Genomic DNA, 26,119 nt, shown 5'->3' on the forward strand with positions numbered 1-26,119 from the left:
TATTTTGAAGCGCCACGTGTCAGCGCCTCCTGATCTGCACACGTCGCACGAATTGCTTTGAGCTTTGGCCTTTGCAGCGGTCGCAGCAGCGCTGACGATGAGCTCGCTTGCAGCGTCCCGTCGGAGGACCTCGTCGGGCGCGAGCAACCATCAGCCTGGTACATCGTCTGACAGGCTTCGGCAGCATGTAGCCAGCTACGGGAGCTTAGCCCCCGCGCCTAATCACAGCAGCCTGCTCCTGGCTAGCAGCCGCAGGGCGCCCTCGAGCGAAAGAGGCAGGCATCTGACACGCGAAGCCCAACTCATCAAAGAGAGCCAAGAAGAGAGCGAGACCTTGAGGGCGGACACTTTATCGCCTGTCTCGTCGAGACCTCAGTCGCATCACACCCAAGGAGAAGACGATTTCCAGGACCTGCCCTCATTCGGCACGTTCAGGATCATCCATCAGACTCTCGGCGTAGCGCTCTCCGCCATCATATTCTGTGGCTTAGCTTTGCCTCCCTTGTTCGGCTGGCCGCCTCGAGGTTCAAGCAAGCGTCAATTTTACTATCCGCTCTTGCCGCAATTTGTGCAGGTGAGCACCCCGGGTGCATGCGAATGACCGCTCACCTCGCGCAGCTAGCGATTGGCGCGACGGCGTGGCTTGCGACAGAAGGCTTGAGAAAGCCACTCTTGCGTGCCCTCACCTTCGACAGCCCTGCTACAGTGCCGCACAAGCAGAGTCAGCGCGCAATGACCTGGCTCTGTCAAGCGCTGCCCCTCGTCGGTCATACTGTCTGTCTCGAGCTGTTCAGACTGTTTGCCATCTGGCTTGGCTTCAACCTCTCCTCATCCGTCGACCGCGATAAAGACAAGCATGAGCATCCACCGAATAGCTTCTTTCGAGCTTATTACCTCGGACTCGGCTGGGCCTTGGCGGAGCTCATCATCAAGACTCTCGACTTTTTGCGCGCAGTAGATCTATACGAAGACGTACTACCGGCAGACGATGAAGAAGTGTATTGGGAGCAGATAGAACCTGAACAGACGGCTGCAACGCCCGGCGCAGCACAGCGCACGACCTCACCTCGCTTTGAACTCGTGGATGGCAGCGTAGACGAGTGGGATCTCGATCTCAACGTTCGCGCTAGCAAGAGGAGAGCCATCGGCGCTGCGTTCGGCGTACATCTTTATGAGCTTCCTCTCATGCTCATCATGCTCTGGCGACTGGACTCGTGAGTCGGGCCCTGCGTTTCAGGGTCCTGATGGGACTGACCTTTCATTGCAGCGCACTGCTCGCTCTAGCGTTCACGATCGCACTCTCGCTGCCGTTCAGCCCTGTACCCCACGTCTTTACCGCACCTCTGTCAATTATGTGGCCTGCCGTGGCTATTCTTCATATCATTCTATCGATCATTTGGTCACTTCATGTACCCAAGCTCGGCATCGCTGCTGTCAGTTATATGACGCTCATAATCTCACTCATGTCCGTCTACGGGTGTCTTTCTTACGATATGATGTGCTGACAAAGCCCACAGAGCATACTTTGGGGCACTGGCGAGCTATGGCGCCTTGGCCTGAAGAAGCCTGTGCTGCCCCTCTGTTCACGACGTTTGTAGTGCAACCTATATTGTCTCTGTTGTCCGCACACATATGCAATACGCTAACGACCGAAGCAGTGAGCATGCATGACCCGGCCATCTCGCATAATGACGATCGATTTCTGCTCCGTCTCGGGCTGCCGAGGTGCAGCGCCCCAATCGACCTCCTTGCCTTTGAGCGACATCTTTGGTGATTGAAGCGACTTTTGACTTGCTTGAGAGACCATGCTCAATGCACGGGGCCGGATGAGATCAAAGTCGCTCTCCTGCTTGCGCTCGACAAGCTCTGACTGACACACACTGCAGACTCGAGAGCGACTTCGCCAGCCCAGTTCACGCTCGACGAAGAGCAGTTCGGTCTGGTCCCAGACGTCTTGCGCCGTCAGATTGCTCGTGGCAGTCAAAAGATCGGTTTCCGAGCGACATGTATCGATCATTGTGCTTACTACCGTCCGGAACGCCGAATATTGGATACCCGCACTGCTCGACCTTGACCGAGATAGATCCTCGATCAGCTGACGCATTAGGGCAGGCAGGGCGACTCGTTGACGTGTTGCATTGGCAACGAGCGCGAGTAGGGCCTGATTGAGCACACTAGTCGTCAGCGAATACAGTTCGCCCTTCGAGCTGGTAGATGCAGCTGTGCTCATGATCGACGAGAGCAGCGCGTGCCAAGCATCAGTCGCTGCTTGCTCTTGATCATCTGCGGCGCAAACTTCGCAAGCCACTTTGCAAGCCTGTCCGATGAGCGCCTCGCCGTCACCATACGCGTCTGACAGAGGATCTGTCGCGTGCTCCATACACCAGCTGAAAGTAGTGAGTGCAGCTGCGCTGCCTCGGAGCCGGTGACTGAGCCAGACAGAGGCGTCGTAGACGTTGTGGCTGCGGCAAATCTCCTGCGCATGCACTGTGGCCGCTCGCGAGTGATATGTGAGGTATTGCAGCACTTCGCCTGGGTCGTATTCGCAGAGATCATCCAAGAACTGATCCTGATATTGTGGCTCGAGCTGAACAATACCAGCGACGTCTGGTAAAGGGTTGTCAAGATCGTCAAGCGGATGTAACAGAGCTCGAAGGTACGCATATCGCAAATTGGGCGCGTCATGCAGGGCAGCAATTGCAGCATTGTGGTTCGAAGACATCTTGGTCTCGACGAATGCCACTGCCTCTTGAGCTCCATGAGCAATTAAGGTCGGCATGCCCTCGAAAATCTTGCTTTGTACGCTTCGTATATCAGTGACATTGGTGTCTGACAAAGCCGCGTCGAGATCGGCGAAGAGCCCATCGTTATCGTCTTCGTCCGCCAGAAGTACCTCGACGTATGCTGGCCAATCACGTTTGTGCCGATGTCGCGACTTGAGTATGCGGTAGAAGCCAGCACTTTCCAGCAATCTGACTGATTCCTCATCGTGGTCATCAGGTGCATAAACCGATAGAAGGTACTCGATCGCGAGCTGTCTATCGGCGTATGTGCTCAGATCGGGATCGCTCGTCAAGTGTTGAAAGATCGTCCAATACGCCGTGCGTGAGAGGCTAATGAACTGCGGATACTTGGGCAAATTTCGAGCGACAAAGATATGCAGGAAGGTCAGATCGCTTTCGAGAAGCCTTGTATCGGTTTGACTGGCAACATCGAGAAGCACGTCGATTATGCCTTGCCGGCTGAGCGTATCCATACGAGAGGACTCCTGATTGAGGAAGCTATCCTCGAATGCGAGATCTAGCACATCTAGCATCGCTTCAGCATCGAAGCGTAGTAGTGCCGTCGCGTAGGGATATATCGGCTCGTCTTCGAGGGATGTAGTAGTCAGCACGCTGTCGGCTGCGCCACGCGGCCACGCGATGCTTCGTCTAGAGAGCAGGAAGCCATATAGCAACCTTCGAGCGCGATTGGCTGCCGTGACTTCAATGACGCGTTTGCTGGGGTACACAAGTCCGGACAGTACGTCCGATAGGTACGGAAAAATCTTGTACGCTTGCGATGCTGTCGTTTCTGCGTCGTTCCGCTCAGAGTTGTGCAATGCGTCTTCGCGCCGACGCAGAATGCCAGCGATCATGCCGATCAGCTCGACCAGAGGGGTAATGTAGTCAAGCATTGATTGCGAGTAGACGTAGATCAGTGCATCTTGTAAATTATGCCTCCTACAGAGCTGTATTGCTTGATCGATGTCGAGACAGTCCGCATCGACGTGCCATAGGATTTGCTCTGCTTCTCTCTCTTCGCCTGCCCGCTCGTGCATGTCGACGAGTCGCTGTACGATTGGTATAGGCGGTCTTGGCAGCTTGTCGGCCAATATGAAAGGTTCAATGCGTGCAAGATAGATGCTCTCTATACCATGCTCCAAATACGCTTCGAAGACATCGTTGAACAAGTAGTCATGCTCGTTCAGCGCTAAGCAGGCGCGGGTGCAGACGCCGACAAGACCCTCGAATAAGCTGCTGCGATCGACGCCGCGGCCGTCCGAGCTTGCGTGCTGACTGATCATTCGCTCTTCGGAGAAGCAGTAACGTAGGGAGGCGTTCATAATCTCAAAGAGCTTGGGTCGTACTGTATCGCGCCGCAGAGCGTCATCTTCGGGCAGACCGCTCGTTCCGCCTTGCGCCTCGCCTTTATAGTATGCTGTGGTGAGTTCGATAGCTTCGAGCAAGCGGCTACTATTGACGAGCTCGAGCACGCGATCTGCCCAGGAGAAGGGTATGCCGACTTGCAGATCGACTGATGTCTGTCACACTGGTGTCAACGGAAAAGAAATGAAGAACAGTCAATCACGCACAAGCCAGAAGACTTTGCCTTTGTGAGCACGCAGGGTCTGCAGAGACGCTTCTCCGTCGCTTCGCTGCGCTACGACATCTCTTGGCGGATCGCCAGAGGGAAGGAAAGCGAAATTGGGCCGTCCTCGAGCAGTACGTTGTTTCGTCGTTGGATCTATGATCTCCATACTGACTGTGCTGACCACGAGGAGAGCCTGTATACCGCCGCGTGAGCTGCGAGCATCGTGGTGTTGTAAACCGTACCCTGGGTGAGATCCATAAGAGATCAATTATATTGTCACGGCTTTGCCACGAGCTGCCTTGCCGAAAGATGAGCTGGGGCGCGGCCTTTTTATCTGGCGATTCAGCAGGTGTTGCAGCAGCTACGTGGACAAAGTAGACTTGGTTACCCCAAGCATAAGCTAGCAATGGATCCCGGGCGGCGTCGCCCGCTTCATCTGCAAGCGCTGCACGGCAAGGGAACCAGGCTAAAGCACCGAAAGCGTCTGGCTTCGAATCCTCCCGCACGGCTCGCCACCAGGTTCGCGGGCTAGGCTTGAGGCCAGCTATGAGGATTTTGCTCGCTGTGATGATCGCTACGAGAGCTAGGTCATCAGAGGTGTGTGGCAAGGGACCAAGTGGCAAAGGCGCCATGTCGATGACTGAGATCGGCTTACGCCGTCTGGGCATCTTGAAGCCAACATGATCTATCGCAGTTGTCTGCGGATCGGATGGTCGCCTTGTCGAAACGATCCTCGAGGAATCACTAGGGTATTGTCCTAGTATCCTGACGACATCTGTATTAGCCAGGCCGAAGACTTTACCGAGCGAATGGTAAAAGGTTAGGCCTGACTCGTCAGAGGAGACGATGGCAGTATGCCGTAGCCCAACAAATCCGAGTCTTGTGATCTTGCTTCCAATAAGGTGACCCTCTGCCCGGCCTGCGACGACCAGATCGAGCGTAGTAGGTGGTACGCTTCTAGCGGGTTGAGCAGGCTTCGTGACGTCGTAAAGATGTATTGCGCCATTTGCATGTCCAACGGCGAGGAAGGAGTGGTCGTGCGAGATTGCCAGAGCGGTGACTGCGCCCGCTTCATTGGCTGTGATGCGATGGGTGTGAGCACAAGAGCGCTGACGGGGTAAAAGACTGACCGATGGCTTCAGAGCCGGCGATGCAGCGCAGAGTCTGCGTGTAATCAAAGACAGATACCCAACCTCGTTCATGTCCGATGGCGATGAAGCCGTTTGCCGCCAAGGTCGTTGGCGCACCCAGCAGGGCTAAGTGAGAGAGCGCAACGTTGGTGGGTTGCTGTGCGCTTCTTCTTGGACGTGTTTGAAAAGCTCGCGCGGATACTTTGCGTAGAGGCGTCCATCTGAACGGATCGGATCGTTGCAACGCGGACGCTATCCCTGTCAAACTGGCAGTTGAGGCAGCTGCAGACGTCTGGCCAGATTGATCCTGGCCTGTCACATCGAGCAGCCTGTCGTGCCGCAGGGAAGAGTCGCCTGCTTCAGACAGATGATCGAGCACGGAAACAGAAGGCGAGAAGACCGGTCCCTGACGCCGCGGCAGATCAGAAGCGCCAGTCGCAACAGAGGCCAGCGAAGTCTGCGAGGGCAGTCTCCGGATGCCGGTAGCAACATCACTAGACTGTGCTGAGATCGAACGCAATCGAGACACTTGTGCATGCATGAACGCCGGTCTCTGTTTTCTCTGGGGCAATCTGGGCGTGGCGAACCGCTCGGGCGCGCCTAGGGTTGACGTCGATGCAGACAAGTCCTGCTCGGCGCTTCAGCTACAAGAGCAGAGCTGTCTTGTACTTAAAAGTCACCTCGATAGGCGTGGCATGGCCATTGGCGGCTCGGTCAGAACCGTCGGAACTGCCTGGCCCTCGAGCGACCGGCGGAGCTTGTTCGAGGTGATGGAGCGTAAAGCCCGCCTCTGCCTCGCTTGACTGAGGCACGGTACTCGCAGATGCCGGCTGACCGACTTTGAAGGTCTCATCCTGGGCTGTGTCGTTGGCATCCAGCGGCCTGATGGCTTGTGTATCGTCTTCGAGCTGCAGCGCAGGCACAAATGCATGGGTCCGAGCTTTTGGCGTCGTCGGTGAAGCTGAGGACGAGCTATGCCCGTTGTGATTGGCGCCAGCGAATGACTGCGGTTCTTGCTCTACGTCGAGCTTGAGCTTGGGGCTTGACCTTGCTGGCTCCTCCTCGAGATGCTCTGTTGACCACTTGGACGAGCCGTTCATGCCCGTCGTGCTGCCCTTCCCGACGACTGGCGGCCTGCCGAACCGGCTCATGATGGTCTATCGATCCTGCCTACTCATCCTGCTGCACTGCTGAAGCCACTGCTGGCCGGGGACGTCTTACCGTCGACACTACCGCGCTCGTTGACCGTCTCGTCTCGAGCGAGCGTATCCTCGACTTGTTCACAGCAGCTCTGGCACACCGAGCTGATGAACAATGATGACCGAGCGAAGCCTGTCACGACCGCTCTTCTCTCCGGTGCAGCTGCGGGCCTCTCTGTAGGTCAGTCCTCGGTAGCCAGCACTTGCCAGCAACAAGCTGCAACAGCCCTCTCTCGCCTGCAGACATTCTCTTCTTCCCCATCGACACCGTCAAGACGAGGCTACAGTCCAGTCAGGGCTTCTGGTCATCGGGTGGCTTCAGCGGCGTCTACAGAGGCCTCGGTTCAGTCGTCGTCGGCTCAGCACCAGGAGGCACGCAAGGAGCCCTTTAGCTCTTGCCACAGCTGATCGCACCAGACCTCCCCAGCTGCCTTCTTCTTTACAAGCTATGAGACACTCAAGACCCGTCTGCCTCATTTGCCCGGCTGTGACGGCCTTCGGCATGAAAGAGGCCAGCCTTTGCTGCACATGTTGGCCGCAAGCGGCGGCGAGATTGTACGTATGTCGAGCATGACAAGTCGCATGGTCTCAATCCGTGCTGGCTGGCAGGCAGCTTGTCTGATTCGGGTACCCACCGAGGTGGTCAAATCGCGAAGTCAGGTCTCCCTTTACGCCGATGGTCAGAAGCAACATCAAGGCTCCCTGTACGCCTTACGGCAGGTCATTGCGCATGAAGGCGTTCGAGGATTGTATCGAGGTTTCGGCTCGACCGTCGCTCGAGAAGTTCGTCCGCGCGAGCGAAAAGCTACTACGACAGTTTCATTGACTGAGCATGTGCAGATACCGTTCACTTGCATACAGTTTCCGATGTATGAACGACTGAAGCTTGCGCTTGCCAAGCGAAAGACGACGAGCGGCTCGGTTCAAGATCTGTCTCTGCAAGCTACGGCCTTGTGCGGCAGTCTAGCCGGCTCCGTCTCTGCTGCACTTACCACGCCCCTCGACGTTGCGAAAACGCGCATCATGCTCAGCCGGCGAAGCGTACGTCTCGCAGAATCTACGGTGACAGATGCTCATGTGCAAGGTTGCTACAGGGATCTGCAGTCCCGAGTGAACAAGTCTATTCGAGTCAGATCTTGCCCACAATACGGCGCGTCTACACAGACGAAGGCCTGGCTGCACTTTTCTCGGGCGTCGTGCCGCGGACACTGTGGATAGGCTTAGGCGGTGCAGTCTTTCTAGGCGTGTACGAAGCCTCTTGTAGGACACTTGCATAGACCCGTTCTGCCTTTGTGCGCCATAGTCCGTGGTATACAGGGCCTCGCGAGCCGCCTTTGCCACTACTACAATTGCATGCATTCAACGGAATGAGTAGGTTTCGCTCGTCACTTGGGTAACCTCGTCTACCGTCACTGGGGTTATGCGCCTTGTATCGGCATTGGTAGTCAATTCTGTTCCGAACTCTGTGCGTAAACGAAACGCTTGAATGATTCTTCGAACTACTCGCCGGCCATAAAGCTCTCGCTGCACCGCGTTGAAGGAGTCCAAATTGATCAGAAAGAGCTCGACGTAAGCAGTGCCTTGGTATATCGAGCCGTTATTGGTATGGATGAGCGGAGCCTCGCTGTCTCGAAGGGCGCGTCTGCAGCGATACCGGCTGCACGCCTGGCACGATCGCGGGGCCGAATACAGCCAGCAGCATCGTGCTGCATAGTACAGCGCTTGTTCTCCAAGATGCCAGCCATTTCAGCCTGCGTGTTGGCGAGATCACTGCGAGCTGCCTGGAGCTCTGCCTGCAGGATAACATTGGCTGCATGAGCGCGAGTGATCTCAATGTTCGAATCGAAGAGTCCAGTGTGCAGCTTTTTGATGGCCACTTCGCAGTATTGCACAGATGCTCGTCGACCTCTGAGTTGTAGACGGAAGCGTGCCGCGTCTTTTGCGCGTGTCTGCGCAATCTTGGCTTCATGGTCCGCAGCAAGCGCATCGCGCATGCGTCACAGCTCTGACTCGTGCTCAGCGCGGGAGAGAGGTCCTTCGAGCACCTTGCCCAGTTCAAAGGAAAATCTCTGCAGTTCGACACTTGGCATGCGTTTTTCAGGCATGGAAAAGACGTGGCTCGCGGGCATGGAGACCGACGCGGACTGTACTACTCGGTATGTCGTGAGGGCATTCCGGGGCGGCTTCTGTTGCTAGACCTGCTTCTCTCGACCGACCATGACGGATGTGCGGATAAAGCAGGCAAGTTTGATTCCGGTGCATCGGACAGCCTTTCTTCCATTGAGGCATGACTCCTGCATTGAAGCACCGAGGATCCACAACACCTGAAGTTGGCCCTACTACACTCTGCCGCGATGCTAGGAGGAGCGTTCGTCTACATGTCTGGTCTCTGAACGGGCGTGTTGTTGAGTCGAACGAGCAAGATCCACCATTCTTTCTGTGTGACTGAGAAGACGGGCCATTACGAATTCGACCGCAGAGGGTGTATACTGCTGCTGGAGAGGGAAGCGACAAGTAAGATGACAGGCACGGCTTTGGACGCTTGAGCAGCATGTCCCACTCACCGGCCCCGGATCTGCTCCACACTCCTGACGCGACGAGTAACGCGCTGGCGACGATCTGCGACCGCTCAACGCATCAAGCGAACGTCTTAGCATGCGTGGCTGCGTCGTATTCGACGTCTTCGGCACCTGCTTTGGCTTCGACAACGTCATTGATGAGATCCACAAATCCTATGCGCAAGATCTCGAGCGAGCAGACACGAACGCCCAAGCCGTCTTTCTCTCTTGGTTCTACCAGACACAGCGAGACTTTACCGCGAGTCTGCCTGGCAAGGAAGTCGGTCTTAGCTGATTAACAATCCGGCAGTATCTCTCACTGTCGGACACTTACACGCCGATTGCCCAAGTCTTTGCCGCTGTCCTCCCGCGAGTACTGCGACAAGCTATGCCTCATCTTTCAAAGATCGATGAATCTAGGCCCAAGCTCATCACAGATCAACTCAAGAGCTTGCAGCCCCGCCCAGGCCTACTCGAGTCGATCAAAAACTTGGAGGAGGCCGGCCTTGACGTCTATGCATTCACGAACGGTGCAGCGGCAAGCACAAAGGCGCTCTTCAGCCAAGCGTACGCACAGAGCAGCGGCATGGACACAGCCTTCCTCTCTCATCTGGAGGCTCGCATAATCAGTTGTGACCAAGTCAAGGCGGCAAAACCGGATCGCAAAGCTGTCCGTTCGTCACATTCATGCAAGACCTATGCTGATAGCTGAGCAGTACGACCTCGCCAAAGAGCGCACCATCACAGACAACGTCGAACATGCCTGGTTCGTGGCCGCACATCAATGGGATCTCTTGCCTGCGCGAAATGTAGGCTACAAAACGGCATGGGTCTCGTACGAGGAGCTGGAGCCAGTCACATCGCTCTTCGGAGAGCCAGATGTGTCAGCCGACAGCTTGAATGACCTGTCTGATAAGATCATTGCCAGCACCCGATGAACCTGAGATGATGCAGAATGCAAATCCCATGGGGAACCCTGATACTAATGCGATCGTCCTCGCCTAGAGCACAACACTGTCCCAAGCTCGTCCATACTTGATCATTTGCAGCCCAGACCCATCGCTGCGTTGATGAGCAACTCAGAATGACAAGACAACGCGCATCCAGGCTCGGTCTCATGTAGCGCTCAAAGTTGGCAAGGCAGACGATGCATTGATGATGTCTCCAGCCATGATGGAAGCAGTGCAAAGCTCTGCTAGCACGTGCGATAAGCTCGAGCTGTATATGATGGAAGAAACACTTATGAAAGACACCTGTAGAGAGAGNCGAGCGCCTGGTATCGCACGCTCGACGCTCTCGACTTCCTGGCTCTTCTTGTTGTCCATCTTCAGAGGTTGCAGATGTTGATCGCCAGCATTACCCTAGATCGCCACCAAGTCTGAACCGCAATCTTCTCCGACGAGCAAGTGGGCCTCCGAGTGACGTGCCGAGAGCAGGCCACTTGTCATTGGCTGTCACCCGCTCGCTGCAGCGACCCGATCAAAAGCTCCTTCCGCGGCAGTCTGCAAGTCCTGCCTCTGGTGCTTCTGTCGAGAGCTGCAAGAGTCGAAAGCGGCTGCTGTCTTCTTGTCGACCGCGGTCTTGTCCCGACGAGCCCGTGCGCCTCTCCAATGATTGCATTCTTGCGGTAGGGCAGATCATATGTCATTGGCTAACAAGAGGCTCGCAGNAACGCTTCACATGGGAGTCCCCCATCCNCCGATATCCAGCCAGCCTACCTCAGGGGCCATGATCAGGAGCGTCTTGCAAGGACTCGACCGCAGTTGTCGGCTTCTTGTCGCGCCAGAACCCTTCCTCATTGCAAGCGAGTGCGCCTCCCATGATACCCGTAAGCTGCTCCGGTAGTTCCTGTGGGTCACGGGCAACATTCTTCGTTCGCTGCGGCAGCGCAGATGAAGTCACACCCTTCTTCGATCGGCCTATCAGCTCAATCTCTAGGCTTCGTCTTTGCATGCTCGCACGAGTACTAGGCCGACGTTGTAAGCAGATCGTGCAGGTGACAAGTCGATAGTAGCCAGATTTGAGCAGGTCCGAAGTGAAGGAAAACAGCGAGACGCGACCCAATTTATACACATGCCGTGACGAGCTCGCGTGTAACTTTCCGCCGTTTCAATTGACAACGTATCAGGTAGCTTCGGTCACGCGGTCACGCGCGTAGATCGCGGTCGAAAACAAAGTCAACCACCCTCAATGTCAAGCTGTGAGAGGCTGCATTGGGCTGCTCCGCGATGCAGCAAGCTGGGAGCACACGACGAGGCCAGAGTGATACATGAATGCAAATGCGATACAATGAATGATCCTCTATGCATCGGCTGCTCGTGCAATACTGATGTTCCTCTCGTGTTCTGCGACCCATTGCTTGACGCGATAGATTGTCGAGCCTAGACCCGTTGACAAGTCCATCAGCAGATCTGATTCTTCATGCTCGGGTAAGACGCGATTCTCATCGAGCCATACTCGCTCTAGGGTCGAGTCATGTAGGCTGCCTCGCCATTTCCGCGTATTTCGCTCGACTTGCAGCGCCTGTCTCTCTGCAGGCGTCGCTGACTGCAAAAGCGGCTCTGGTGCTGCTTCGACGACGATAGGTGGTTCGACCGAGAAGCTATTGAGTGCCCCTGCTCGTATGAGCGTCGCAATCGCGATGTCTAGCTTCGTCTGATACGCAGACCAAGGATCTTCGATTGCGCTTGTAAGATGCGCGATACCTTCTCTCGAGAGCGCATATGCTATCAGGGATCTTGGTTCGTTCGAGCGATGTAGTAGCGGATTGTAGTATCCTCCGCCTGCTGTAAAGTCAACAGGAAGGTCCAGAGTAGAAAGGCTCACACGCACGCAATGATTCCCGGCCCCAAGTGTGACCGAGATAGGTGATATCCCACGCTCTTTGTCCTTTGCTCGAGTTGCGACCGGTGGGCAAGCGTCGCCAGATGTTCAGCCAGCGCGTTTCGAGATCGAACTCCGCATCGACCGTGTCCGCCAAGATGAGGACTGACGCGGCTTCGTCATCCTTGAGCTGTCGCAGCAGTTGCGAATGCGTATACCACAGCGCGATATCGTCAGCAGTAAGTTGTAGCAACCTATTGCTCTCGAGCGGATCGCGCAGGAGCGTTTCAGGGTCATCGAGAGCTTGACGAGTAATCTCAAAGTCGCCCTCGAGTTCGACTGTCCCATTCGAGGATAGTCTCGTACGCGTGAGTAGATATTGAACCCAGTTTGAGCCCGCTTGACTATATATGGCTTCGTCGACTGTCGGCTTATGGCGAAGCATAGCATCGCGATCGCTAAGAACAGCTTCCGTAGAGCGCCCTTCCTGCCATTGCACCGGGTAGCCACGCAAATAGCTGTGGAGCAGCTTGGCTTCCGTCCGATCCAATTTGACAGACGGGCTGAGCCATGGCGAGCCGACTTGTAGCCCTCCGATCTTTCGGCCTTCGACGCCTCTGGATTGCATCAGCAAGGTTCCTTTGACCTGCCGCTTCCGCGAGACGCGGTCTGCTATCCACGCAACGAGTGGCGAGCTTGGCGAGAGCGCGGGCGCGAATCTGACGGACAGACCGAGCGCATCTGCTAGCTTTTGACTTTGCCGCCGCCTAGATGCAACGAGCCTGGCATCGTCACAAGGTGTCTGCACGATATAGATTGACTGAAACGTGAGCAGGGGCGAGTGACCGTCCTGTAGCTCCTTGTCGGCATAGCTCACCGGACCGTGCTGGCTATCGAGATGCTTCCGGAACGCGAGCGGATCGGTATCGAATTCCGCCAACGCTCGTTGTTCTGTCAGAGCTGCATCTATCTCTGCCGCGCTCAGCTGCGTCTCCTGCCCGATGGGCAGTGTCTTTGACTGGTGCAGCTTGCCGCTAGAGACGACGAGGACGAGGAGAAAGACGAGAGATCCCATGGCTATTCCCAGCCTTCGTGGTGTGATCAAAGTAGCCCATATTGATGTCTTACGGGGCCGCGTGTCGAGCTCATCATGCATGCGCCAGCCTACTTCTTCTTTCAGCCTGGCTGTTGACTTCTCGGATGTATCCGAGGTCGGCGATGAGAGAATGGCAGGCAAATGACCCGCGGTGTTGTGTAAGACTGGGCTAGGCGGTAGCGTGCTGCCGTTCATGTCCAGGTGAACAGACTGCCTCGCGCTCGCAGACCGTTGCCTGGCGTGTCCCCGTCCGAAAGAACCTGCAAGGCTGGCAGTGCGCTGGTGCGCTCCGCCGTTCTGCATGATCCTGCTATTTCGAGCCGTGACTGGCGAGTCCGCGTAAACTGTGTCGGCGAACGAAGAGTCGGCGGACGGAGGAGCAGAACTTGTCGGTAGCTCGGTGTAGCCGTTGTCAGACCTGTTCTGCCTCATATGATGGTCATCGTGAGCTCGTCAACAGCCTGATTGTTCTTTCGCCTCGTTCGACGCGTGTTCCGCGCAGACGCGTTTTCCATTGAACGGCTCGCGTGCCCAGCATAGAAATCATATACCCAAGGGGTCCGCTGTCTAGAGCCTTTTTATTCTCCAGGTAGCTGCAGGGCCACTGCTTGCGCTCGCAGCTTGCCTTAGCACGATGTCACAGGTCGATAGAATAGGCCAATCTGCGTCAAGGGATATGCATTTTTGCTCATCGTGGTTCGTCGAGCCACTCCAGGAAGTCTGGCGTGAAGTAGGTGAGCACGAGTGTCGCGCCTGCCAGGATCAGATGAGCCACGACACCACCTTTATAGAGCGAGACGAACCAGCACGAAGCATTCCCTCGACCGTCTCGAATGCCATCTGCTTGAGATCAAAGACACCTGCCCTCGCGCCCGCATGGACCATCGCAAACTCGCCAGACACCTGCGCATATCCGTCAGCAGAGTATGCGCATGCGATCCGGGGCCGCACTTGGTAGCAAGCCAGTGGATGGTTGGGTGTGATGATTCGCGCTTCTGCTAATATGTCGAGATAGGGTGTGGCCGGCTTAACCATCAGAATGTCTGCGCCCTCTGAAGCATCTCGTAGCTATTATGAGCTGCATCAGCTACCCTTGAGGCTATAGATCCTGAAGTACTGACTAGAGCACGTTTGGCCAGACCGCGAGCATTCGGCGGCAGCTGGTAGCATCTTCGGTTGCCAAAATTCGGAACAGAGCCGGCTGCTTCTCTGTCGAGCTATTGCCACTTAGATGGAGTACGAGCCAAGACGTGCAGTTCTCTGACCTGAAGGGACCGTAGCATCCGCTCGCAAATTTGGCAGAGTAGGCCATGAGGCAACATCGATTTCCGTAGCCGGATCGAGTGAGATAGTCTTTGATTGCGCCGATTCGACCATCCATCATGTCAGAGGGTGCGACCTGATCACAGACCTCACGTGAGACCAAGTACCGGCTCAGACGAGATGACCGGACCATATGTGCACCGGCTTCCGCGTAGGCCAGCGCAACCTCTGCTATCCTCGCTACCGAAGGAGGCGGATCGATCGTGCCGTCATCACGAAGCAGACCTGCGAGTCATGCCACTCAGTGCGAGTTGGCACTCGGTGAAGTGTACTTGCCGCAATGACCGTGGTCTGTATACTCGCACAGGCAGACGTCGCACGAAACAGTGACGTCCGGAAAGCTCGATCTGATGAGCTTGACGCCTTGTATGACAGGTCCTTCTTGATCGTCAGCTGGCGTGCCTCGATAGTCCTACGCGTCGGGTTTCAGCCAGCTGTCTTGTGTTGCAAAGGTGACAGGGTCACCTTTTGCGCCTTGAGCGGCACGCCAAAGAGAATGACACTGCGTAAGCCCTTGCGGACGAGTGGCTCCAGGAAGCCGTGCAACTTGTTGATACCCCATCTGCGGCAAACGGCTTGACACTGAGTCATGACAAGGATTCATCTGCGCGCCGCCGGACCTTTTCTGGCCAGGCAAGCTAGCGATAGTGACTTCTGCTTCGGGATCGTCGGTGAGGAAGATGGGATACATGAGCATATCTGTGCAAAACTCGTTGGCTTTGTTCGACCTGATTTCATTCCTGCAAGATTGCTGGAGGCACCTTTTGTCAGATGTCGCTCGGCTTGCAGACGTTGGGTGAGCGCAGTGTTGTAGCCACCCTGAAGGTAGGCTCCTCGAGGAATGTCGTACTGTGCATCTGACATGGTCGATGAGGTCATCAGCACACAGCAAAGAGTCGCGTTTGTCCGCGTCGTCTGCTCGTCTACTCAGGCTCGAGCCCTCAAGCCACACCTCAGCGCCCCCCACATGACTTCGCTTGGATTGGAGTCGGCGCTCAGCTTTGACTCGGGCTCGGGCGGACCAAGCAGCTGCGTACCGCCTGCAGGGACGAGTCTGCTCATCACAGACACGCTCGAGTGTCCCGCCACTTTCTTGACGACTCATCTCATCAAACTCGCCCTCAAAGGCGCCCAAGCTAGCACAGGACTCGTCGGAGCTCCAATGAGTACTGCCAAGGCGCGAGTGATCGTCCTGCTGACGAGTCAGAGGGAGGAGCATTACGTTGCCATCTTGCGTAAAATGGTCAATGTGCACTCAACCAGCAAGGATATTGCTGACAAGCTGCCCGCTGATCAGGGTGTCAATACAACCTCTGAAAAAAGCAAGGGGCGACTGACTTTCATCGATGGTATGAGAATGACAGCCTCGGACCCGTCCGACGCGCTACAGTCTCTTTATGTCGCTCTCAGCTCTGCGATCGACCCTTCTGCGAGCGATGACCACACGGTGGTGATGTTAGACGATCTCACGATGCTTCACTGGCTCGGAGTCGACAGCTACGCGCTCATACGGTTCTACAGAGCTCTGATAACTCTCACAACAGTGCGACGCACTGGCTTGGTCGTCATCTTGCATTCGGACAATACGGCAATCACAACAAGCAACGCAGTAGCCAGCGATCGTTTTGCTCGCGAAGAAGACCATTTGCTCCGCTCGCTCGTGTATGCCTCGCACGTCTGGGTCAGATTGCGTTCTCTGCGCACGCAAAGCACGGGCGAACTCATCGTCCAGCGATGCCCTGCTCTCATGCAATCTCATCCCCAGATCACCAGCGGATCAAGAACACATGCACTTCAGTACAAGATAGAAGACAACGGACCTCGCTTCTTTGCCAAAGGTACCGCAAATGGCTACCTATAAGCCTCATCTGTCGCGCCGCCCTCTTCTCGAGCAGATCTCTGTGCTGCCCTCACGATCGATGCCTTGGTCGCATTGCTTTCGGGAGATCGTAGCGCACGCAAGACAGATTCGTTGGCTTTCATCTTCAATCGCTTCGATTCTGCCAGTGCTGCACGAGCTATCGCTCGACGCTCTCGTTCGACCCGACTGCTCTCTCGAGATCGGTACCATTGTGACTCGTCAATCGCTTCCTCGTCGTTCGAGAACGTCATCTCGTCCACCTCGACTGGACTGGTCAAGTAGGCCGAATAGATACCTTGCGTCCACGACGTGTTGCCATCGAATGTAAAGGATCCTGAGCCTGTTGGCAGCGGGAAGAGCTCGGAGGCACGAGGCACCGACAAGTCACCTGCTGTACCCGAGTATAGCCCGTGACTCGGAGGCGTCATCAAATGCCTGGGATCTTGTGGCGTGGCACGCTGAACGAGTTCTTGGGACGGTTGCCTCACATTGATGACGGCGTCAAACGCAAAGGGATCGCTTGCAAATCGCGACTCGCCCACAGTCTCTGCGCTGAAATACTCGGGCGATCCGAAGCGCAGCTGACGCTCGCCAGACGACATCCGCATCGTCTCCTCCGGTATCGATAGTTTAGCCAGACGGCGCCGGCTAGGATCACGGAACAAGTCGCTTGCATCGGCTGTCGTGAGATGCCTCGGCCAGTCCGAGGGAAGCTTCCGCTCTGCCGAGTCGATAGATGGCTCGATGAAGTTTGAGAGATAGCCAAAGTCTTGCGATAGCTGTGTTCTGTGACTCTCCCGCCGGGACAGCGTTCGCAATGCAATGTTCGGCTGAATTTGGCCGCTGAGCTCCGTCCTCGCAAAATCTGTGTCGCCGATGACATGTGTTTCAGAGGCTGTGTAGTCAGCTTTCAGAAACAGCGGCAGTGGCGTGTCTCCTCGCGACGACCCATCTTGCTTGCGCAGCGCGATGCCATCTATCGAAGCAACGTTGTCTGAGCTTGCGCTTTTGCGAAGGTATAGCTCGTTCGGATGCCTTGCGCGCATGATTGCACATAAAGCGACGACTATGGAGATCAAGACTGGCAAGACTGCGTTCCAGATGTCGGCGGCAAGTTGCGCTGCTCTGACGCCGTTGAGTACGTTGCCTTGCATGACGATCGCTGCGGTCCCGAGCGCTGCATGCATGTGAGGCCACGCGATCAACATCGAGATAGTGCATACCCAGTGCCAGGAGTAAGAGCGCTTGCAAAGCTCTTGGACGGTCGGTTTGCACGCTGGAGGCCGAAAACCTTCGCGAATGGTTTTCGCGCGTCGAACGAACGTATGACCAGCCTGCCATGTGTCAGCCGGGACGACAAAGCGCTTGGAGTTGACTGACATGCTACAGCTACTGCGATAGTGGCTGAGAAGCAAGCCAAGATCGCTTCGATCAAGTCGTCGAGAGGCTCGATGAGGATACATCGCGTCGGACCCGCATGAACAAGAGGCTGCCGAACTGTGCTGAGTATAACGACGATGAGGTCGGCGACAGGTATGAGGAATGCTAGCGACAGAGCTGCTAGCAGTTTCCATCGTCGTGACCCTTCGCGACGGTCCAGATGGAAGCTATCCAATCGAATCGAAGTGGCGGCATGCATTTCGCAGGCGAGAGCAGGCGCCAGCGATATCAGCGCCAGGCGTAAGACTCGCAGACCGACTGCACTGGTCAGACAGATGCTCGACTCCGGCGTATCGACGGGTAAATTGGCTGAGAGCAGCGGGATCGTTGGATCCGCATACCGCCACGTCGAGCCCAAAACAGGCAACAGGGCAAAGACTTCAGCGAGACTGGCTGTGCAGAGTAGTAGCGATAGGGTCGCAGTCAGCTGATGGCGGGATCTGCTGATGAGAATCGCCAGTGAGGTGCCGAGCAAGAGGAAGAGGCCAATTCCCTGGAGACATGAGAGTCAGTCGCGTGTTGGGGTCCGGTGGCAAAGACTGACATGAAATGTGAAGAGCAAGATGGCCACACCGTCGGCATAGTCGAGCACTTCTGCCGTCATTGCGTTGTGTAGAGTGCAGTCAAGCGAAATCAGTCATAGAAACAAGCAGCCCGCACGGACCTGCTTTCGGGGATCTCTCGCTTGTGGACAGCAAGCGATCCGCTTTCCGCAATAATCACAAAGCGACTGCGTATGAGCAGGCGAGGACACGCGCAGCACTGGAGAGCAATGGATTGGAGTTACAGTAGAGATTGGTTGCAGTAGAGTTCCACCTTGCCGAGTAGTATTGCATGAGCTCGCTGTTCGCCTATTGCTGCTTGCATTCGCTCGGATCCTGATTGGAAACAGGCGTGACGCCAGTCGCAGCAGGCGGCGCTGTCGCTTGCAGTCGCTGAACTCTTCGTCCAGATGCTGGCAGCTCGTCCTCGTCATCGTCATCTCTGGCAATGCGATCAGGTCAGCTTCTTGCTGCGGCATATAGCCCCTCGGTCAGACGTACTCATCATCTTCCTCGTCGTCAAACAGCTCAGAGTCATCTTGGTCGTCGGCTTCCATTCTGAGAGCCTTGCCGGTGAAGTAGTCGACAGCGCGAGGGATGACGCGCTCCTTGAGATCTTCGCCGACCTGATAGTCGAATTCGAGCCTTTCGTGGAGATCATCCTCATCTTCTGCATCTGCGTCATCCTCATCTGACGGTGGCGCAGGCGGCGCGAAGAAGGTGAAGAAGCTTTCAGTCGGGATCGACTTTTTGATGATTCTGGTTTGGTTCGTATCTGTCGGTCCAGATAAGAGTTTAGCGGCAATCCAGAGCTACAGCGTGCGCACGACGCACTCTTATTGCGCTGCTTCTTCGTCTCGATTTTGACAGTCAGGTTCTTACCGTCTTTCCACTTGATATCGCAGCCTGCTGCATGATCATAGACGAAATCGCCCTCGTACGAGACCGTATCCTGATAAAAGTAAGTCTTTTCGAGTGTCTTGTTGGAGAAGTATGCTTCTGCGCCAGGACCGAATTCGAAGACAAGCTTGAAGCCAGGTTGGGGCTTGGATAGCTCGTAGTCGACGCGCAGATCGATGAGGAATTTGAGCGCCTCTGAATCTCTGTCGGTGATGAGAGAGTTGATGCCCAAGTGGTTCTTGAGCGCGGTCAGCCAGAACTCGGGCACGCCGGCAGGAGCCGACTGGATCTGTTCTGTCGTCGGAGCGGGTCGCATCTCTCTTTCGGTCTCTTCCTCTTCCTCATCATCTTCATCGAGCAAGGCATCATCCTCCTCGAGATCACGCTGTTGTCCGGCCTCGACGAGCGTTCGCTCAGGTTCGAGCGACCCAAGAATGATTTGCTTGCGCTGGTCGTAGATGGGCTTGAATTTCTGAGCAAACTTCTTTTCGAGATCAAGAATGGCAAGCTGGAATTCGGCTTCGATCTTGCTGTGTTCGACTTGGAGGCCTTTGAGACCATCGACGCGGTTGAGCACTGCCGGTGGGAGAGATTCGATGTATCCTGAGGATTGTCCGACGAGGTCATTCAGACGTCCCTGGACGAGCTCGGCAAAGGCAGGATGCTATACATGACACCCAGCATTCAGCACGCTGCAGAGCTGAGTAGAAGAGTGTGACTAACAGAGGCAAGAGCAGCGCGTGCCTCTGCAGCATTGCCGGCAGTGAGCGACTGAGCAGCTTGAACTGCGACGGCCTGTCGTGCAGACGGTGTGGGCTCGATCACCTGATCTTCATCCTCATCGCCCTCGTCTTCAACGATGGCGCTAGGCACCTGGGGTCTCCTGTCCGTTCGCGCTGTCGTCAGCCATGGCTGGGACAGCCACGATCACGTGTTGGGACTGACGAAAAGGCGGTGGACGGTGGCTGGGCAGGCGTGTTGACTGGCGTGTCGGGTACGTCGCCTCTGCCGCCTCTCGGGATGGAAGAAGGGGTCGACATATTGGGTCACGCCCTCTGGGAGTGGTTTGCCTGATCGCACGAGGTCGACTGGATTGAGCGTCACTCTGGAGCAGACTGTCCTCTGAGGATACGCGCAGATCCGATGAGTCCCCGTGCCAGCCTGTCAGAGGCTTGACTGACCTGCTCAAGATGGGGCAAATGAAGCAGTCAAAGAAAAGTTGGGTGCGCTCTGCTTGCGTGACCTGTGGCACAGACTGACCTGGTCAGCTCTGCTATCATGTCGCATTGCAAGCACGTTCACGTACAGCGGACGATGCTGGCTGCAAGAGGGGAGTGTGAGCTAGCACTGGCTCTGCCCGCTGTGTGTCCAACGTTGGGCGCGCGCGTCTCGGTTTGCTCGCTAGAAAAGTGGTGGGCGCTGAATAATTGACGTTTGCTACGAGCATGGAAGCAGCGCCTGTGAGGGTTGTGCTGCAGGAGGCACGGGAGATCAAGCCGAGGGAAGCTCGAGATCGACTGGCTTCCTTTCTTCGCGAGTACAGCGTTGGTGATCATGCGACGTTGGCATCACTCTCTCGACTCGAAAGAGGCCTGCAGACCCACGTAGAACTCCTCAAAGCTCGCAAAGCAAAGCCACAAGATGGCACATCCCCAGCACGCAAGAGGCCGCTCGAGACAGACTCTGATGCGAGCCCCAAAAGGAGAGCAAAGGAACGCAAGCGGGTCGCCAAAGAGACGAAACAAGAAGACTGAGCAGCGGCCGGATGACCCGCTTGGTATACGCTACGCCACAGAGCTCATGTCTGCATGATCGGGCACCTCCCCGTCTGAGCCGGCTCGACCGTTGACTGTACGTGTACTGATGATCAACCAAAGACGCGCGCATCGTGCTGATCAGGAGGGATACCAGACACATGTCATAGTGCACAGCGAGCGCAGTCGCTTGACATGCCATGCATTATCCCACAAACAGATACAGATTTGTAGTCCGGCAGCGTTGAATAGTATTATTGTGCGTCGCATAGATAGCGAGAAAGTGTCCATGAAGGAGGATGCTCAGCAGATCAGACCCAGCCTTCTTCGTCTCTCCTCGCTTCTGTCGTATAGCTAGGAGGACCGACGGGTCTCCTTCTGCCCATGGGAATGCCCATAAAGCTTCGCGAGTTGGGCAGATCGGCCACTCTATCTTCGGTGAGATCGTCCATGGGTGACGCTGGCCCCGCACCAGAATGTGACGTGTCCAGCTCATTCACGGCAGCTAGCGGCGCACGGTGCGTGTCGCGATGGTCGTGATAGCCGCTCGTCGTCGTACTGAGCCGAGGCATCGAGACGGCAGATGCAGCGTTCGAAGGGGATCGATCGAGTCGAGAGGCGGGACCGTGGCTCTCGTCTGAGCGATCCTCCTGGTCTAGTGTGCTGCTGCTGTTCTGCCGGCCGTGTCCATTGGCGCCGAGGCCCGCTAGACCGGCAGTGGCGAGGCTGCCGTTGTTTCGCGCTGCAGAAGAGCGGTACGAGGTTCCTCGCGAGGCAGGCGAGCTGAGCTCTTCCATCACAGGCGGTGGTATCCGCGAGGAAGAATTGGAAGGCTTGCGACGGCTCGGAGGATCACTCGGCCTTCTGCTCGACATAGACGGCCGCTGTCTTGTGCTCGAGCTACGGTCTGCCGCCGCGGCCGCGCCAACTGCGCCCGCACCTGCTGCAGCCATTCCGCTGTCTGCATAATAAGACGAGTAGCCCGTTCCACGACGGCCCAATCGACGTGACGAAGGCATACGCCGAGAAGACGCCAAGGTGCTTCTCCGGCCCATCCCGCCGACGATGGGTCCGCCGTTGGCGTGGTGTGTGCCAACCGAGCTAGAAGGGTCGAAAAAGTGCTCGCCAAGTTTCTCGTCCTCTGAATCGTAACTATTGCGTCGGCATCGTCTGATCAAGAAAATGGCAAGCAGCAAGAGCAAGAGGCCTCCGATCACACCGCCCACGACGCCCCCGACAAGACCGCCATTGATGCCGGAGCCGCCAGTGGATGCTGTGTCCGAGGTAGCAGTTGCGGTGGCAGAAGCAGTGGCGGCAGAGGTCCCCGTGCTGTAGGGTGTGCCTGATGCAAAGAGCGTAAAGGTTGAGGTGGAGGTTGAAGTCGAGCTTGTCAAGCTCGAGCTAGACGAGGGACTGAGGAGTGCGCCCGAAGAAGATGTTGTTGGTGCGGCAATCGTGATGGAGAAGGGCTGTGTCTGCAATCCGGCTTAGTAAGGAACAGCTGGCGCCGAGTGCCGCGACTCACCGTGGCCGGACAAGTTGAGATGACGGTCGAGATGGGTATGAGAGATGACGACTGTGTCACTACGGGTACCAGCGAGCGCGATAACCGCGAGATTCTGCCGTGCCAACAGTCAGATCTGTGCGTATCTCGGCAGGCAAGGGCAGACTTACGCAGGAGTGGCTGTGATGACAGAGGTGGAGAAGCCTGCGGTGATGGTCGCACATTGCTCTATGCTGACGCCGATGATGTCGATGGTTGAGCATGACGATGTCGTGACAGGCACCAAGCTTGTCACGACCTGAGAGGGACGGGCTTCAGCCCAAGCTTGGAAAGAGCCAGATAGCTTTCGACTCACTGCCGCTGGCGTGGTGACGGTGAAAGTAGCCGTCGAAAAGGTCGTGAGAGCAGTCGTAGCTGTGCTGAACACTGTCGAGACTGCTGTCGGTGTACAGACAGACGTGGCGGGTGCGGCGGCCATGATGGAGCGTTCTATCGGATATCAAGGAGGTGCAGTCTGACCAAGACGTCGGCCGTGAAGCAGCGAGGTGACCTCAGGCGCAATGCCAAGCTGAGAATGTCGCCCTGTGCTTCGAGGAGTCGTGAGTGCGAGCTTCCTTGCCAACCTCCTGCCTGGACGGGCAAAGCGAGAGAGACAAAGGTACTATCACACCGCCCAGACGTCTTTCGAGCTCGAAAGGCGAAGGATGAGGTGGGCGCGACAGCAGAGATCTCAACCGTCGGAGCGCTGTCGAGCGTTATCAAAGCGGCTTGACGGTCAGCTGCAACAGCCAAGCCTCACTGCTGATGCCGAGCGCATGCTGATTTCTTGCTCGCGCACTTTCAATTTACCATTCGAGAGACATCTCAGAAGCAACGCCACTTTTTCGTCTGCGTGCGTTCCCCTCGGCTCTCCTGTCTTGTCCCGGGCTCACGAGGACGAGAGGATGATCCCGAGTAGCTGGTCTCATCGTGTACAAGAAAATGTCACGTTGAGGCTAAAGAGGCTTCAGCGCATCTTACAAGTCACCATGAGAGGTTGCGCCATGGGCAGAGTGAGCGAGACCTGGTAGAGCGGGGACGGCAGCGGGTCATTGAAAGCGATGCCCGTCGCCATCTTTGTGTTGTCGAGGTAACCGGGCGCAAAGGCGAGATCGAAGCGTCGAACGATGGCAACGATGGCCGCGATGCCTTCGTATGTCGCCAAGTTCTGTCCGAGACAGAGCCGCGGGCCGGCATTGAAGGCGTTGAATACATACTGATTCGGTCTGATGATGTTGCCCTGGTCGTCGAACCAGCGCGATGGCTTGAAGAGCAGCGCATCCGCCCCCCACAGCTCTTCCGAACGACCCAGCATCCAGTTGTTCCAGAAGACGATATCACCCTTTTTGACTGCCGGACCGCCAGCGGGTACTTGATCGTCATTGACCACTTGCTTTGCGTTCTTCGGCACAGAAGGATGTAGCCTCAGCGTCTCATAAAAGGTCGCATAGGCCTGCTTGAGATCCTTGTAGTTTGCATACGTCACTTTGCCGTCCGGTCCCAGTAGGGCATCGATCTCTTGCCGGATTGGCTCGATCAAGTGGGGCTGCTGGATCAGGCGGAAGAAGCACCAGCTGAGCGCTTGCGCTGTGGTATCTCTGCCCGCTAAGATGAGGTTGAGGATCGAGTCTCGCACTTGGGTACGGTCGACGCGGCTAGCATCGGCAGATTTCATGCCGAGATAGAGTCCGAGCAGATCAGTCTCACTACCGGAGCCCTTGGCGAGCTCTGACTCTCTCTGATCGATGATGTTATACGCATAATCGTCGATGGTCTTCTTGGCTGCGCGCATGCGCTTGCCAGAGGCAGAGAACAATTCGGTCGTGCGCCAAAACGGGTTGCGCAGACGAGAGTCGATGTGGGCTTGTGAGAAGTCAAAGGCAGCAGCAAACGGGAGCGGCTTGCTTGCGCGCATACTGTCGAGCTCAGCGCCGAAGGACATGTAGCAGAACGTATCGAGAGTGAACTCATTGAAAAGCTGACTGAGCGCAAAAGGCTCGCGCTTAGATGCGAGGACTTCGATTAGGATGTCGATATGCTTGTCAATTGCGGTAGCAATGACGGTATTGAATGACGTGGCAGTGAAGATGTGCGAAGTCGTCTTGCGCTGTTGGTGCCATAGCTGTCCATCGGTCGCAAAGATGCCGTGACCAAGAATGTCATTCATCGGCTCGGACTGGAGGGTGCCTTTGACGTAATTCTGAAAGTTGGTTTCTGTGGGGAGGCCTCAGTCTGCGTGAGCTCTTGCGAAGACCTGACTGACTCTGGAAGTATTCGATCCATTCAGGCCTGCTGCAAGAGTACATCCGGAACCAAGGTATCGTCGCCGTCCAGGGCTATACGGCAGGGTGAGCTCTTGCAGGCCGACAGCTTGTAATGTGGGCTCACCTGACCGTCCTTGGACTGGAGCATGTTCTGCTCGTACGCTCGGTCGGCGAACTTGACAGCGACATGATAGAGAGCGCCAAAGAGGGGTAGCGTCTCCGTTACTGATCTGGTTGTGGAAGGCGAAGTGCCGACTGCCCGGGATCGGTACCTGATGAGCAGATAGACCAGATAGACTGCACTCAGGCCGAGCACTTCAGTCAATGTGATCAATGCCATCGCTGCTGTCAAGCCCGGTCGAGGGTCGTCGGCTGACGCGCAATTGAAAGTCGCCGAAGATGTCAAAAACAACTCGCGCGCTTAAAATGAGTCCACAAATTAAGAGTCCTGATTGCCGCTTTCGAGCAGTCATGCTCTCGGTGAGCCATCCAGAAACAAAGCCTTGGCTACGAGAAGATGACTGCATTATGATCAAGTACTGATCCAGGCAACTCGCCGTCCTGCAGAATTCAACCGTCGCAATTCTGCTCGCCGACGGGGACGCAAGAGACGAGAGCGCCCTTGTATGCTCCGCCAGAGCGCAATTGGACCTGCGGCTCGCTTCCTGAGATGACCACAAAGTTGCTGTATAAGAAATTGAGCTCTTCTGTGCGTTGCTGGCGACAGCCAGGAGTCATGTACTCACAGGCCATCGCTGCTCTTCTGACAGAAAGCTGCCGTCATCTCCTGGCAGCGAATCCAGATGTTTGTGTCGAGCTATGTGACGCCGTAGTCAGCATGAGACACGTTGGGACCCGCCCGGATACTTGCGGGAAATTCTGTAGGGCGGTCAACCGAGCACGAGTGAGAGGCCAGAGCAGCTCACGATCGGGAAATATGCTGACGACTTTGTAGTTGCCTTTGCCAAAGTGGCCGTCAACGTCTGACTCGAGGCCTACGTAACGATGGCTCAAGGATGCTCTCCTGGAGACTGTTGTGCCACGCTCACCCACAATGCAACCGTTGACGGGATCGCATGGCGACTCGAAGGCTGACACCGAGACCGCGAGTAGTACGAGTGCGACGAGCTTGTTGAGCATTGTGGCTTGGAGACTTGGCTATGGATCGGTGATCAGCCCAAGTCGGCCCTGGTGCCCCTTGTTGGCTGGCAAGAACACAATCTGAGGAGCTGAAACGTTAAAACGAGATAGCCACGCCATCATCGCCCGAAAGTGTCCGCGGCTACGCAGCCTTGGGTCTCCCAGTGTATTCGACATGCAAGCAGAGGGAGGA

The 26,119-nt window shown here is 56.2% G+C and overlaps 13 protein-coding genes across 13 annotated transcripts; 5 read left to right on the plus strand and 8 right to left on the minus strand.

Annotated features, from left to right (window-relative positions):
• Positions 1-97: 97 nt before the first annotated feature.
• On the plus strand, positions 98-1,560 carry L969DRAFT_53955 (uncharacterized protein; the record flags this gene model as incomplete). Its single annotated transcript, XM_014709972.1, has 4 exons — positions 98-574; positions 619-1,214; positions 1,268-1,465; positions 1,518-1,560. 4 exons carry the CDS (start codon positions 98-100, stop codon positions 1,558-1,560), a joined length of 1,314 nt encoding a protein of 437 aa, XP_014565458.1.
• An 82-nt stretch (positions 1,561-1,642) lies between these two features.
• L969DRAFT_611396 (uncharacterized protein) lies at positions 1,643-6,634 on the minus strand (the record flags this gene model as incomplete). Its single annotated transcript, XM_014709973.1, has 5 exons — positions 1,643-4,303; positions 4,355-4,546; positions 4,596-5,431; positions 5,484-6,111; positions 6,164-6,634. 5 exons carry the CDS (start codon positions 6,632-6,634, stop codon positions 1,643-1,645), a joined length of 4,788 nt encoding a protein of 1,595 aa, XP_014565459.1.
• Positions 6,635-6,790: 156 nt separating this feature from the next.
• L969DRAFT_96910 (uncharacterized protein) lies at positions 6,791-7,959 on the plus strand (the record flags this gene model as incomplete). The annotated part of the gene is made up of 6 exons (XM_014709974.1): positions 6,791-6,863; positions 6,926-7,054; positions 7,110-7,237; positions 7,292-7,465; positions 7,523-7,723; positions 7,777-7,959. The coding sequence occupies 6 exons, from the start codon at positions 6,791-6,793 to the stop codon at positions 7,957-7,959; spliced, it is 888 nt and encodes a 295-aa protein (XP_014565460.1).
• Positions 7,960-9,337: 1,378 nt separating this feature from the next.
• Positions 9,338-10,178, plus strand: L969DRAFT_96911 (uncharacterized protein; the record flags this gene model as incomplete). The annotated part of the gene is made up of 3 exons (XM_014709975.1): positions 9,338-9,499; positions 9,551-9,910; positions 9,957-10,178. The coding sequence occupies 3 exons, from the start codon at positions 9,338-9,340 to the stop codon at positions 10,176-10,178; spliced, it is 744 nt and encodes a 247-aa protein (XP_014565461.1).
• Positions 10,179-10,643: 465 nt separating this feature from the next.
• On the plus strand, positions 10,644-10,871 carry L969DRAFT_90438 (uncharacterized protein; the record flags this gene model as incomplete). Its single annotated transcript, XM_014709976.1, has 1 exon — positions 10,644-10,871. A coding segment is annotated over one exon (228 nt), but the record flags the coding sequence as incomplete, so codon positions are not given.
• A 624-nt stretch (positions 10,872-11,495) lies between these two features.
• Positions 11,496-14,019, minus strand: L969DRAFT_79330 (uncharacterized protein). Its single transcript, XM_014709977.1, has 3 exons — positions 13,963-14,019; positions 12,073-13,912; positions 11,496-12,023 (listed from the first exon to the last, which is right to left on the minus strand). The coding sequence occupies exons 2-3, from the start codon at positions 13,589-13,591 to the stop codon at positions 11,542-11,544; spliced, it is 2,001 nt and encodes a 666-aa protein (XP_014565463.1). The 5' UTR covers positions 13,592-13,912; positions 13,963-14,019; the 3' UTR covers positions 11,496-11,541.
• Positions 13,848-15,346, minus strand: L969DRAFT_96913 (uncharacterized protein; the record flags this gene model as incomplete). Its single annotated transcript, XM_014709978.1, has 10 exons — positions 13,848-13,912; positions 13,963-14,062; positions 14,111-14,227; positions 14,281-14,368; positions 14,425-14,558; positions 14,613-14,707; positions 14,759-14,894; positions 14,948-15,044; positions 15,103-15,181; positions 15,244-15,346. 10 exons carry the CDS (start codon positions 15,344-15,346, stop codon positions 13,848-13,850), a joined length of 1,014 nt encoding a protein of 337 aa, XP_014565464.1.
• Positions 15,347-15,449: 103 nt separating this feature from the next.
• Positions 15,450-16,343, plus strand: L969DRAFT_96914 (uncharacterized protein; the record flags this gene model as incomplete). The annotated part of the gene is made up of 1 exon (XM_014709979.1): positions 15,450-16,343. One exon carries the CDS (start codon positions 15,450-15,452, stop codon positions 16,341-16,343), a length of 894 nt encoding a protein of 297 aa, XP_014565465.1.
• Positions 16,334-18,387, minus strand: L969DRAFT_19898 (uncharacterized protein; the record flags this gene model as incomplete). Its single annotated transcript, XM_014709846.1, has 4 exons — positions 16,334-17,520; positions 17,567-17,677; positions 17,724-18,276; positions 18,328-18,387. The coding sequence occupies 4 exons, from the start codon at positions 18,385-18,387 to the stop codon at positions 16,334-16,336; spliced, it is 1,911 nt and encodes a 636-aa protein (XP_014565332.1).
• Positions 18,388-18,449: 62 nt separating this feature from the next.
• On the minus strand, positions 18,450-20,265 carry L969DRAFT_611429 (uncharacterized protein; the record flags this gene model as incomplete). Its single annotated transcript, XM_014709980.1, has 5 exons — positions 18,450-18,767; positions 18,827-19,100; positions 19,160-19,889; positions 19,949-20,108; positions 20,171-20,265. 5 exons carry the CDS (start codon positions 20,263-20,265, stop codon positions 18,635-18,637), a joined length of 1,392 nt encoding a protein of 463 aa, XP_014565466.1. The 3' UTR covers positions 18,450-18,634.
• Positions 20,266-20,325: 60 nt separating this feature from the next.
• Positions 20,326-21,249, minus strand: L969DRAFT_96917 (uncharacterized protein; the record flags this gene model as incomplete). Its single annotated transcript, XM_014709981.1, has 5 exons — positions 20,326-20,347; positions 20,407-20,468; positions 20,532-20,754; positions 20,798-20,998; positions 21,134-21,249. The coding sequence occupies 5 exons, from the start codon at positions 21,247-21,249 to the stop codon at positions 20,326-20,328; spliced, it is 624 nt and encodes a 207-aa protein (XP_014565467.1).
• A 41-nt stretch (positions 21,250-21,290) lies between these two features.
• Positions 21,291-25,126, minus strand: L969DRAFT_54045 (uncharacterized protein; the record flags this gene model as incomplete). Its single annotated transcript, XM_014709982.1, has 9 exons — positions 21,291-22,454; positions 22,505-22,598; positions 22,654-22,781; positions 22,839-22,921; positions 23,003-23,113; positions 23,163-23,228; positions 23,504-24,736; positions 24,786-24,858; positions 24,911-25,126. 9 exons carry the CDS (start codon positions 25,124-25,126, stop codon positions 21,291-21,293), a joined length of 3,168 nt encoding a protein of 1,055 aa, XP_014565468.1.
• A 230-nt stretch (positions 25,127-25,356) lies between these two features.
• Positions 25,357-25,926, minus strand: L969DRAFT_96919 (uncharacterized protein; the record flags this gene model as incomplete). Its single annotated transcript, XM_014709983.1, has 4 exons — positions 25,357-25,471; positions 25,533-25,603; positions 25,732-25,781; positions 25,836-25,926. 4 exons carry the CDS (start codon positions 25,924-25,926, stop codon positions 25,357-25,359), a joined length of 327 nt encoding a protein of 108 aa, XP_014565469.1.
• Between the last annotated feature and the right edge of the window lie 193 nt (positions 25,927-26,119).

This window comes from Mixia osmundae, assembly GCF_000708205.1.
Source record: "Mixia osmundae IAM 14324 unplaced genomic scaffold scaffold_12, whole genome shotgun sequence".
Taxonomy (NCBI): domain Eukaryota; kingdom Fungi; phylum Basidiomycota; class Mixiomycetes; order Mixiales; family Mixiaceae; genus Mixia; species Mixia osmundae.

Bases quoted from the DNA above. Each gene is read 5' to 3' on its own strand.
- L969DRAFT_79330 (XM_014709977.1), bottom strand. From the start codon at position 13,591: ATGAGGCAGAACAGGTCTGACAACGGCTACACCGAGCTACCGACAAGT. The intron at 12,024-12,072 runs GTGCGTGTGAGC...ACTTTACAGCAG, and splicing joins TTGGGGCCGGGAATCATTGC to GCGGAGGATACTACAATCCG.